A 12,823-nucleotide genomic window follows, 5' to 3' on the forward strand; every position below is an offset into this window, starting at 1 on the left:
GTTATGCTACAATTAAGATAACACTGATGTTTGCTCTCGCCCAAGTTCTGGCCCTGTCCTATTTAGTCTTGAACAAACTCTCCCATGTTCCAGTCCTAATTGGTTTTACCCCTTCTCATAGCCCCTCACTATTTTCAGGCATTCCACCCTGTCAATTAGCATTTTGCCATTAATTGTAGAGTAGTCTCATTTTCAACAAGTCTCAATCAGAAGTCTGCTTACACATGGCTCATTACTGTAACTGGTTAATTTGTCCAACTTATGTAAAGAGTTGAGTAGCTGGTTCTCATCCAATCAAAATTAGAAAAGTTACAATTTTGATTATGAATCAAATTTATAGACCGGCTTGGTAGTTATACTCATTAATACTTCAAATTAAAACAAAAGACGGTCAAAATAATTTAGCGGAAGACCTGTGATAAATGGAAAGTTTTTTCTTTCCCCCAATTATTCAGGTGGTCATTAATCCTGAACTTCACTTAATGCTGAACTAATAACAAATTCAGAGCCGATACCAGAGTCAGAAAAATGTTTAAAAAAAAAAACACACAAACTAACCCCCCTTGTAGCAGGGTCTCCTCTCCAATGAACCACTTACATTATTTTTTTCATATCAGTCCTAAAACATAAAGATTTACAGCCTTTGGTATGCTTCAACTTAGTTTTATAGAACAAGGACCCACTATAATCGGACTACAAAACGTGACAAATGGCATGTTGCCAGTATGACGACACATTAGGACCAAAGGTGTAATTCAGTTAATACTGTCACCACATAGCCAATTACGACAAACTCGTACTATACTCAAAATATCTATAATGACAGCCATCGCCTACCCTGGCCCAGGTTCTCCCACACAAGGTCCCTCTCCATAAGAACCCTTGCATCCAATCAAACTCTGTTTTTCCACGCTGCGAACAATTGTCTCTAATAACCCATTATTGTAACACAAGTGGTATTCCAAAAGACTGTATACACTGATTGGTTCTGTGGACTGACCAATGTTAATGCTTAAAAAACTGTTCAGTACAGAATTTAACCAATCAAATTTGTCAATTTCTGTAACACCAATTATCGTGAATTGTGTACAACTGTTACATGGATACATTTTTTACCTACGGCATATGAAGTTTTAATTAATATAAAGGGATTTTACAACAGCACTCACCTGTTCTCCACACAAGTTAAAATTTGAAGAAAGTAGCTTCACCTCATTAGTCTGTTATCAAGTATATTCATGTTTTTATTTAAGAATCAAACTAAGCAGATCACTAAAGTGGAAATAATATTGAATACAAGAAGATTTCTATTTTTATTTTTATGTTGGATAGTCTTTTAAGCTTTTTGACCAAGATTAGCAGGATTGGCTCAGACTGAGCTAATCACATTATTCAGAGAGTAGGAACAGTGGATTCTGTCATTATAATAAAGTTGGAGGAAACACAGATACAGTAAAAGCAGCTGAATGAAGTGCAGATTTTTTGTTAAATAAGTGGGAAAGGAGGAAACAGAAGACAATTCAAGTTTAAGAGACTAAGGGGGTGGGCCTTCCCAACTGATCTCTCCATACTCAATAGAATGAGCTGATGAGATGCGACTGGGAAGAGTGTCCAAAATCAGATTTATAGTAGGGGCGGGCAACTCAAAAGCCACCAAGTTTAAAAGTGCAGACAGAGATCAGCAATATTCAGACAGAACAGCAAGCAAGCCAAACAAGCACTCCAGCTAAATAAAGATGCCTCCAAATATTACTAGTTAAATGAGGAATGCTGTTATCTTTTTCAAATGCATTCAGTTCCATCAGCTGTTCTTCCTTTTGGGGTTTCTTTGGTGCATCATGTTGCAATATTGCTCGTCTTTTCTACTGTTTCCCTTGCTGTGCAATTCTAAATGGACTTCATGCAAGTCTCCTACAAAAGGTTCCAGAACATTGCTGTGTGATGTATCTTCAGGTGAATCTTATCCCATCTGCTGCATCTCCACCTGGGGACTCACTAGCCAGTCTTGTTGCAATATTGCCTGTGATGGAGCTTCCACATTAAATTTTTTCAATTTGCAGTTGGTCTGTAATTTTGACTTCTTTTAAAGCTTTTTTAACTCCCAATTACGTTCTACTTTGCAAACAACTTCTTTTTTGTGAAATTTACCTTATCGATCTTTTTATTTTTTTTCCAATATTTTTTGAGCTGCACTTTTAGTATCCGTTAGCTTGGCTTTCTTCTCTGTGTAATTATTACACCATATGAGATATATTATTCTTTCCCATTTCCATGTTTTTTTTATAACTTTCGATGACCTCTCGTTTGTGTTCTTTATTTTAACTCGCTTCTCTGTTACTTTCTTTTCCAGGAGGCTTTGTTCCTTTATGTAGGCAATGTTTTGTTCTCTTCTGTTGTGTTAACTGTCATAAATTATCTGTAGCTTTTAACAGTATTTCTCATCTCTGATTTATTTTGGTTGCCACAACTAGTCTGCCTCTCCCTATGTGGTCTCCCATGTTAGTCTGCTCACAGCTTTGCTGTTCTCTTAGCCTGCCATTATCAGTATATTTCCCAGCACTCTTTTCTGTATCTGCTTCATTGACTTTTTATTTTGTTCAGCACCACTAACTTTTCCCCTTGCATATCATTACTAACTTATCGTTTCTTCCTTTCCTTTTTCATTACGTCCACTTACATTTTCTTTGTCTGTTGTACTTTCCCTCCTTTTGACTTCTTTTAGGTGTTTATTCTGTTTCCTCTCCAGTGATAGAGGTCTTGAGCATGATCATTTGCATTTTATTAATTAAGTCCATATGCCTTATGTACCAGATGTCTCATATTATAAGCATATCCCTGACCAGCAGTATAAGGAAACGGTATTTTGCCTAATCCATTTGGGAGTGGCAGCTGTCACCCCTTAAACTGCACTTATTTTTTAACTGGAGAGCTAAGGGAGCACCCCCCTTACAAATGATTTTATGGGAAGTAACATTTTACTTACTACTGCTAAACTGCGATTAACTAGCAAGTATAATTAAATCTATTAAAGTAGTAGTGTTACTGAATTATTTTATGTAATGCAGCAAATTAACTGTCACACAACATTTCCTTAACATACTACCACTTGGTGAGCAGAAGTTACAATGATACTATAAAGTTTTTTATTTATCTTAACACAACACAGTCTGTCATTTTAGCAGTTTCCTTTTTGTTTCCAGTTCAGAATGTACTGTACTTTTTTCTACTTGCTATCCTATCTTTCCGATTTTATCCTACTCGTACTCCTATTATTCCATCCATTAAGCATCCCCTTGGCCTTCTTAGACGTTTCCTTTAGATGCTTAAGTATTATATTTCTGAAATATGCTAGGAAAATCAAATACTCTGATTGGGTAACAGGTGGTATATAATGTATCTTCAACGTACACCTTAAAACAAGCCCCCCCCCCACCCCCCTCATATTAACTGCATCACAGAGAAATCCTTGAGCACACAGTACTTACTGCATATACATTTAATTGTACTTCACCTTCACTGATAACTGAGAATACCCCAGAATGAAGTAAAAAAAAAAGTCCCCATAATCTTTAAAAACAATTGCTTGCTAAACAATAAGCCTAAACAAGTACAAGCACAACTCATTAAAATAGCACTTATTGATGACTGTGAAATTAACAGGTAGCTGTAGGAATTACTATGTGGGTAAACTGCATTAGTGATACCCCAGCCTGAAGTATCACTGCAGCTTTGAAAGAAACTTCAGAACCTGGTCCAATCCTCAACACATTTGGAGACCACCGACTGTTGTTTACCAGCCCCACTACACAATCCCGAATATTAGAAGAGTACTAGAGTAACCATTCCCAAGTATGAAAACAAAAAAGTTGAGTCCTGAGTCTTAACCAACTATACACACACACACACACACACACACACACACTCACGTGTGTTCACTGGTCTACCTGATAACACCAACACACCAAAACACCGACAACGAAATAACCAACAAGAAAAAAATGACAAAAAAAGAAAGTTCAAAAACATGAAACTTCACATGCCCGACAAACCAAAATCCAGACAATCAACAAAACAAATACCTTTCCCGAAAAACACACATACAACACAAGCACACCAAAAACCTTACAAACCTACACCAAACCTTACATACACAACTATCAATGCACTAACCTTAACCCAAACCCTAACTCTAAGGTCTGTTACTATCGCACACTTACCTTACCCACACCCTGACCCTAACATCCGTCCCTATCGCACACTTACCTTAACATGTCTGTGTTCTCAGCGTCGGGATTCTCAACTGTCTGTCTTCTCTGTTATCGATCTACCAGTGTCAGTGCTCTCGTCATTGGCGTTCTGCACTTTCAGTGGTTTTAGGTACATACCCACATACATACAAACACACATGCACACATGTGTAAGTGCATACACACACATGCCATCGGACATGCGCACACATACTCGTGTGTACACGAGCATATGCACAGTGAGCCTTACATTTATTTAACCCTTAAAATGTCATTCAACACCTCAACCCACTTCAGCATGCCTCACTTGCCCAGAACATAATATTCTCAACTTTTTAAATGTTTGTTTGAGGTGCCCATTTACCAGTTTTCTTGTGTTCTTAATCCAGCTTTTTCAAATGAATGATAAAACTCCAGAGTCATTTCGGTACTAAAATTAAACAAATACCCCAAACATCTCTTGATTAACTTTTTCACAAAAAATTCACAGAATACCATGTATGAGTCCTTGCGGTGGTGGTGCTGCGGTAGCGTTGTCACCTCACAGTAAGACGCTGTCCGGTTCGATTCTCAGCTAGAGCGTCTTCTGCATGGAGACATGCGTGAATGGGTGTACATTCATTAAAGGTTGTGAGTCAGGCCTGGCAAGCCGGTATGTAAAATTCAACTGCCAATCAGCGGACCGAAGTTCCACTGTGGCGACCCCTAACCGGGAAAAGCCGAAAGACACAAACAAACAAACCATGTATGAGTCCTTACCTCCTGAAAAGTGCAACTATCCTTGCTTAACTCTTTCTGAAAAATGTCATTTAGTATTCAGTTTCTAAAACAGTGTTTTCAGACACAGTTACGCAGTGACTTTTGATTCATGAGACAGGACATTCAAATAGTATACTTGAAAGTCTGATATGAAAGTTCTATAAGTTGTGAAGTTAGGAGTGGTTAATTCCACTGTATCAAAGTCATAATCTGCTCGGGCAGGGGGTCCATTTTACATTAAAACATACTGCTATATGGTGTAGTTAAACCAATCAATTTAACTTGCACTTTTTTGTAATGAAAAGTGTGCACTCATAAGAAAATAATACATGTTTGGTGGCATAGTGAATCGATTCTGCCACATACCCAAGCTTAGAAAGCAGTTGGCCATTACGTTTATACCTCACAGCACCCTGGGTGTGTGATGGTATCTGTTCAGTGACTACCCCATCTTGTATTATTGATTACATATTGTACATTGTTTCAAACATCTCTGCCAATACATAATTAGTTACATTGTACTATTACATATTGATTCCATTTACAAGCAACATCTTGGATGTTATTCAGGAACCGTTGGCTGTGTGCAAAGCAATACTTGAAGTGATTGATTGCTTTTAAACTTTCTTAGCTTCGTGGAATGTGGCTGGATATGCATCTAAAGTAAATGTTTTGCTTAGCTACACAGTTAGCCACATTCCAAGAAACTAGGAAAGTATACGCACCATAACATGTTAAGTAGCAGTTTGTACAGTGTTAACCAGTTCTGAAGAGCTCCCCGAGTGTATGAGAATGTGTCTTTTTTGTTGAAACACTGTTATGTGGATTCAGAATCAGCTGTACCCATTGTAGTGTCCTACAGTCATTTGTCTGCCATATGTTTTTAACATTTTCTTATCCACTGTTATACATAAACTCTTAGATTTTATCAACATGTCAGTGCTGTTTTCTTGTATATCTTCTATAATTTTAGCTGTTCCATATTTACTTTACAGACTATATGCTTTTGTTTTTTTTTTTTTAAACTGGTGCTTCCCCAAGGCATCCACTGTGAATGGACTCCTACAAACTGGAATGTCATGGTGAAGAAATGCAAATAAACTAAACATGTATAAAATTAAAATACACATTAATTAGATTTGTTTAAATCTATTACTGTAAAATGTAATACTGACATTTTTTACTGAGTAACAAATGTTTTAACAGCTGTTCATTTTTTTCTGTTATTTAGGTTACACAGGATAAGATCATATGTCTTCCCAGCCATGTCTCTGCCAAGCATATATCAGAAATAATCTGCCATGAATTCAGTAAACAGACTCCTAATTCCACAAATTCAACTTTGCCAATGTCATCTGTCCAAGAAATGAAGGGTTTGAAAACTAATTTAGACCTTCAGCAATATAGCTACATCAACCAAATATGTTACCAGCAGGCACTGCACTGGTATGCCAAGTATTTCCCTTACTTGGTGGTTATTCATACACTAATCTTCATGGTCTGTGGAAATTTTTGGTTCAAGTTCCCTGGTACTAGCTCCAAAATTGAACATTTTATTTCCATTTTGCGGAAGTGCTTTGACTCTCCCTGGACCACTCGTGCATTGTCTGAGGTTTCGGGGGAGAATCAGGAAGATCAGGAAATCAGCTTTACCAAAAGTGCTGAAGTCTCAAAGGTCAGCCCTACTTCAGATGCTGAAGAAATCAAGCTTGTCAAAACACCTTCTGTTGTTTCCATACCGGAGAAAATTGTAGCAGATAAATCAACTGCCTTGGATAAAAAAGAAGGAGAACAAGCCAAAGCCCTTTTTGAAAAAGTAAAAAAGTTCAGGCTTCATGTAGAGGAAGGGGACATTTTGTATAGCATGTATGTTCGTCAGACTGCTCTAAAGGCCTTCAAGTTTGTTTTGATAATTGTTTACAATGCAGTATTAGTTCCAAATATTATTTTCACTGTGCCCTGTCTAGTTCAGGTTGAGGATATGACTGGATATAGTAGCTTCTGCTGCAGCCATACTAAAGCTCATTTCTTCTTTAAGTTAGCTATTTGCTACATGTGTTTTGTAGGTGTCTATGGGCTCACATGCATCTATACCCTTTATTGGTTATTCCACCGACCATTGAAGGAATACTCATTTGAATATGTACGCCAAGAATCTGGAATCAGTGACATTCCTGATGTAAAGAATGACTTTGCATTCATGCTTCACCTTATTGATCAGTATGACTCACTGTATTCAAAGAGGTTTGCAGTTTTTCTGTCAGAAGTGAGCGAAAATAAGCTAAAGCAGCTGAATCTTAACCATGAGTGGACTGCTGACAAACTGAGGCAGCGACTTCAAAAAAACAGCTATAATCGATTAGAGCTCCATTTGTTCATGCTTCCTGGGCTGCCTGACCCAGTTTTTGAGGTAACCGAGATGGAGTCTCTAAAACTTGAATTAATAAAGGATATTACAATCCGTCCGGCAGTCTCTCAGTTGGTCAAACTGGAGGAGTTGTCTTTGCATAACTGCCCTGCAAAATTACATATGGCATCATTAATATTTCTAAGAGAGAATTTAAAAGTTCTCACAGTTAAGTTTGACACCTACAAAGAAGTTCCTCTTTGGATTTACAGTCTCAAGAACCTGGAAGAGCTTTACCTTTCCGGGTCACTATATCAAGACATTTCCAGATCAGTTTGTCTTGAAAGTCTCCGAGATTTAAGGAATCTTAAAGTCCTGGGTCTAAAAAGCAACATTGCCAAAGTTCCACCAAATGTTGTTGATGTGGCAGGTCATCTCCAAAAACTAAGTATCCAAAATGATGGCACTAAACTTGTCACACTGAACAGTCTTAAGAAACTCAGTAGCTTGACCAAACTAGAACTTATTCATTGCAACTTGGAGAGAATTCCGCATGCCGTTTTTAGCTTGAGTAATCTCCAGGAGGTGGACCTGAAGGAAAATAATATAAGGTCTGTGGAGGAAATCCTCAGTTTCCAACACTGCAACAAACTGACTTGCCTTAAACTGTGGCATAACAAAATTGCTTTCATCCCAGAACATGTTAAGAAGCTCAAGAATTTAGAGTCTCTTTATTTAAGTAATAACAAGATAATGGTGCTGCCCTCTCAGCTGTTCCTTTGCACAAAGTTAAGAAATTTGGATTTGTCCAACAATGAGATTAGAGCTATTCCTCATGAAATTGGTGTTCTGCAAAACCTCCAGTACTTTGCAGTTTCAAATAATGCAATAGAAGGGTTACCTGATGAGCTTTTCTTCTGTAAAAAGCTGAAAACATTAAAGGCTGCAAACAACAGACTTACTGTTCTTTCCCCAAAGGTTGCAAATCTAAAGTTATTGACAAAACTTGAGCTCAAGGGGAACCAGTTTGAAGCTCTGCCCCTTGAGATTGGTGAGTGTTCCAGTCTCCGAAGAAGTGGCCTTGTTGTTGAGAACACACTTTTCACCATGCTGCCTTTGAACATTCGAGAGCAAATGACTGAGGAGCAATCCTAAACGAAGTATGGGGATGTTGAAGCTGAAAGCCAAAATCAGTTGTAGTGTTTCCAAAAACAACCAGATCTAAAAAAAAATGATCCATTTTCAAAAGGACACTGATTAGAAGTACACAAGATCCTTAACAGGGTTCAATAAGTGACATCCATTAGTTCTGTACTATGATGGCCATTTTCTGTGACATGCTGTGATGCAGCTTTCATTGTTTTTGATGATCACAGATTACTGGCAGACTAAGTTAGGGATTAGAAGTTAATTTGATGAACATCTGCACTCTGTGTAGTTAACACTGGAAATAGCTGCATAAAGTTCAGACCTCTAAATTAATTGTTTTTTGGCATAATTTTAAACAGGTGCTGGAGTAAGTAAAACTATAAGTGAGATTAAGCGCTTCCAGTTAATGGTTTGATTAGTTGTTGAAAAGCTTGCTTTGGTTGAGGTGCTTAGCAGATGTGCAGCTAAAGCTGATTGCTCTCTCATGATGTGGGAATCTACATTACCTGTTAAGCAGCCATTTTATGCAGTCTTGACACGTAGCTAGATTTATTGGAAGACTTTCTAGTAAATGTGTCAATATTCTACGAAATGACTTTTTCAAAGGGTAATTACTATATAAACTGCTTGAAACCAACAGCACTACTCCTAGATATGAAAAAGCAGAATTGTTAACCTTTCATTTGGTTTGGACTATTGCTTTTTCATATGTAGATGGTATCCTCCTCTTGATTGTTTTAGAATTCTAATCAACACATTTATAATTTAGATACATAATATCAGGATATCAGGACCAGTGCGAGCAGAGAAATAACCTATGTTTCAGTACCGATAGGTGCAAAATTGTATTTATTGGTACATGATTTGGAAGGACCATGTGGAATGAAAACCGTTCCAGATGCCAGTTTCCTTAAACTTCTACAAAATTATGAAAAGCAGTTTTGTGAGTAAGCTATATACTGACATTGTATTCTGTATTATTTTTATAGAAAATGACTGTGGCATTTTTAGAACCACATTTTTGCATAGATATGCTGACAAGGATGGAATTTTTTCAAACTTTTCAGAATTCTAATCTGACTTTATTTAGGCAGCACTCATCAAATATGTATAGTAAAGTAAGTCCAAAAGAAATAGCAAAAAATTGAATTTCCAAGGAATCACTCCCACCTCTTAGATTGCATGTACAACTAAAGTTAAATTTAAATTTTCTTTTTTCTTACTATCGTATGGCATTGCCATGGCATTGAGTAGTCAGTTGATTTTGGAAGGTTTCAACATCTGATTTTGGAGGGTTTCAACATCTGATGTAGGTAAATTTAGAACAATTTCAGAGGATGTATTGCGGTCATGTGGTTTGAGGTAGTGTTTGGTGGGTCATATCCCATACTAGTCACATGTCCTCGCCTCTTGGGCATTTGTGTACATCTGACATTAAACTTAATACATTACATTATGAAGAGGATGATGCTGATGGAGACAGAAGGGTTTTAGAATTGTATTCCACCTTACAAAATGTAGCCCCTTTCCTTCTTCCTCCTCCAGTTATAGCCCCCTTTACCTAAGATAGTAGATTTTTAGAAAAGCATACGTTTTTAATGCCAAGAAACGGCTACTAAATATGATAGAACTTTATGTAAAATGTAAATTTTAGCATGTCTTATTTCACAAAAATGAAGAAATTATTCCCCCAAAATGTATGGTAATGTGTGCAAGTTGTGCATACTTGGCCACACCTCCTAAATGGGGGAAGATGTAAGGGAATAGACAGATCTAATTGGGAGAAGATATAAGGCAATCAACAGATCTGGTGGGGGGGTGTATGGAAATTGACAGATCTAATGGGGGAGATGTAAGGGAATTGACAGATCTAATGATAGAGGATGTGAAAAAAGTTATCACATGGCCACATGACAGTAACATCCAATTACACAGTAGTAAGACCAGTTTTATGATTTTAGGAAATTAAAAAAACTCTCAGCTAAATTGAGAATGAGCCATCAAATGTTGGAAGGTCAGACTGGACTTTGGGGTGTGGGATTAGGTTTATCCTCTGACATTTATCCTCTGAATGTCACAAATAATTTTATTTTGAACAAACAGCATACGAGAGTACATATTTTAGGTTTTGACTTCCAGACCATTGCAAATGATCATTGGTGACAAATAAGTCAGTAATAATCTTGAGAAGTTCTTGAATTTACTGTAGAGTAAAGTTTCGAACAAACAAAACAAGGTGGAGAAAATTCAAAGAAATCCAAGAAAACAAATCTGAACTGTATGACCTGTTTATTGAATTTGAGTTTGTACTGGTACCCTCCTGCAGCATGAGATGGTGGAAACTAAGGTGATGTAAAATATCCCACAGCACCTATCAGAAAGAATAGGGGAGGTACCCTGATGATCTGGACAAATCTCCCCTTGTCAGTATGAATCACCCCTAAAAAAAGGCTGTTGGCATGATCAATAAAGCATAAATAAAAAATTTAAAAATAAAATAAGATGAACATTTGTTCTACTGTTTGTGTCTCAGAATGGTAGAAGTAGGTAGTGAGACCAGGGTATATACTACATGCTTAGGGAGTCGGCTGATGTATAGCCATACATTCATTTTCTGAGAGGGTAACATAGAATGTCCTACCAGAAATTATCAGGAAAGCAGATTCCCAATGAGGTCTTTAAACAAAAATTACAGTATAGTTTTGTTAACGGAAGAGTGAGGGCTGATTAATGCGAAGACAGAAATATGCAATGGTACTTATCCACAACTTATGAGCTTTTTGAATTGTGCTGACTCCTGTTGCTTCTACATAACTGGTATCTTTTTAAAATTTGTATTGAGAGGTTAGAATAGGTTCTGAAGTAGACTTAATAAGTTTAGATCAAAAGTGTAAAGGATTAGAACACTAAACATACTCCTTCCCGATTCTGTTCTGTGTCTTGAATACTTATGTGGAGTAGTTACTATGTTGCATTAATTTAATATAATTTAATTTAAATAATGCAAATGAAGCCATAGCTTGAGAGATGAACTGTACAGTATCATGCCATTAAGTTAATAAAATTGTCTGGATTTTGGCTCAGAGGGTTAAGGAGCTGTTAACAAGCGGTCTCCTGTAGTCCAGAGGTGCAAGGTTTGATTCCTTCAGCCACCGTTACCTAACTGTGTGACTCTGCTCAAGTCACTTAACCAGACACTGCTCCCAGGCTGAGTCTGAAAAATCTCTATAAAGATGAGTGCTTAAGCCCATAAAACAAATAAAAATAAAATAATGTGTCTTAATGGATGTTAGTAAATCTTGAGTTTCTTTTTTCTTTTAAATTGCAATTTCACACACACACACACACACACACACACACACACACACACACACACACACACACCTATCCTGTGTAGGCTTTTGTGGTGTATGCTGTAGCTCTGTCATAGGAGGTTGCTCGGCTACTGGCCCTGAGGACCTTATAAGCCTAGCCAAGAGTTTACCCCATGTTTAGACAAGTCAGCACCCAAAGCCCTGTCCAACAGGGACACAGGTGGAATCCCAGGGGTATATTTTCTGTTTCCCATCCAGTTATCCAGGTTGCTCTTAAAAAAGGATAATGAGATACTCACATGGAGAGGGAGTCTATTCCACAGATGGGGGAGTCTCTGGGACACAAATCTGTCCCAACAACAAGTCCTGTTAATATCACAGACCAGGTTGAGGTCATGTGTATAGGTTACTCGAGTGGCGTCTAACTTGCGGATATGCAGCCATAGCTTGAGAGCAATGAACTGAACAGTATCATGCCATTATGTCAATAAAATCATCTGGCTGTTGGCTTAGAGGGAGGCTGCCATGAGTGCCCATTACCATCCCAGTGACATTCCACAGCACTATTCTTTGCTGCTGGGGGGGTAGTTCCTCCCTCTCCAGGGACAAGTCCCAGGGGCTACTCATGTCCCAGTACCCAGAAGTAGAATCGGTGTGCAAGGTCACCATATTGTGTCTAGCTCAATTAAAAGTATATATAGGCAGGGGCCCTACTCCTATAGATATTTGCCACTGAATGGTATGAGTTGTGTACTACGGGTAGTACTGCTGCCACTCAAATGATGGCATGTCCCTGGTTACTGACCATATCCTTAACTCCAGCTGTACCCTAATCCCTAGTGTCCACAAGTTAGAAGATGCAGCTACTTCCAGGGATAGCAACACCACCAGATTGTTAATACTATTAGTGTAGCAACTATGTCAGATGTTAACTTTACAAGCCAAAGAGTTCTTCACTGGTCTGTCTTGTTCTCAAATGTGCTATGCTGAAGAAGTGACAGCCACAA

At 37.8% G+C, this 12,823-nt stretch overlaps 1 protein-coding gene across 2 annotated transcripts in view; it reads left to right on the forward strand.

The window, feature by feature from the left end:
• Positions 1–11,000, forward strand: part of LOC122812194 (volume-regulated anion channel subunit LRRC8C-like) — a 544,919-nt gene extending 533,919 nt beyond the window's left edge. For both annotated transcript variants that reach the window (XM_044084526.1, XM_044084527.1), the window contains one exon: positions 6,238–11,000. In XM_044084526.1, coding sequence (XP_043940461.1) covers positions 6,238–8,508 — 2,271 coding nt within the window. In that variant the 3' untranslated portion in view covers positions 8,509–11,000. The remainder of the gene's footprint in view (positions 1–6,237) is intronic.
• The last annotated feature ends 1,823 nt before the right edge of the window (positions 11,001–12,823 follow it).

Source organism: Protopterus annectens, chromosome 9.part0, assembly GCF_019279795.1.
Source record: "Protopterus annectens isolate FY-2018-M chromosome 9.part0, PAN1.0, whole genome shotgun sequence".
Lineage (NCBI taxonomy): Eukaryota > Metazoa > Chordata > Ceratodontiformes > Protopteridae > Protopterus > Protopterus annectens.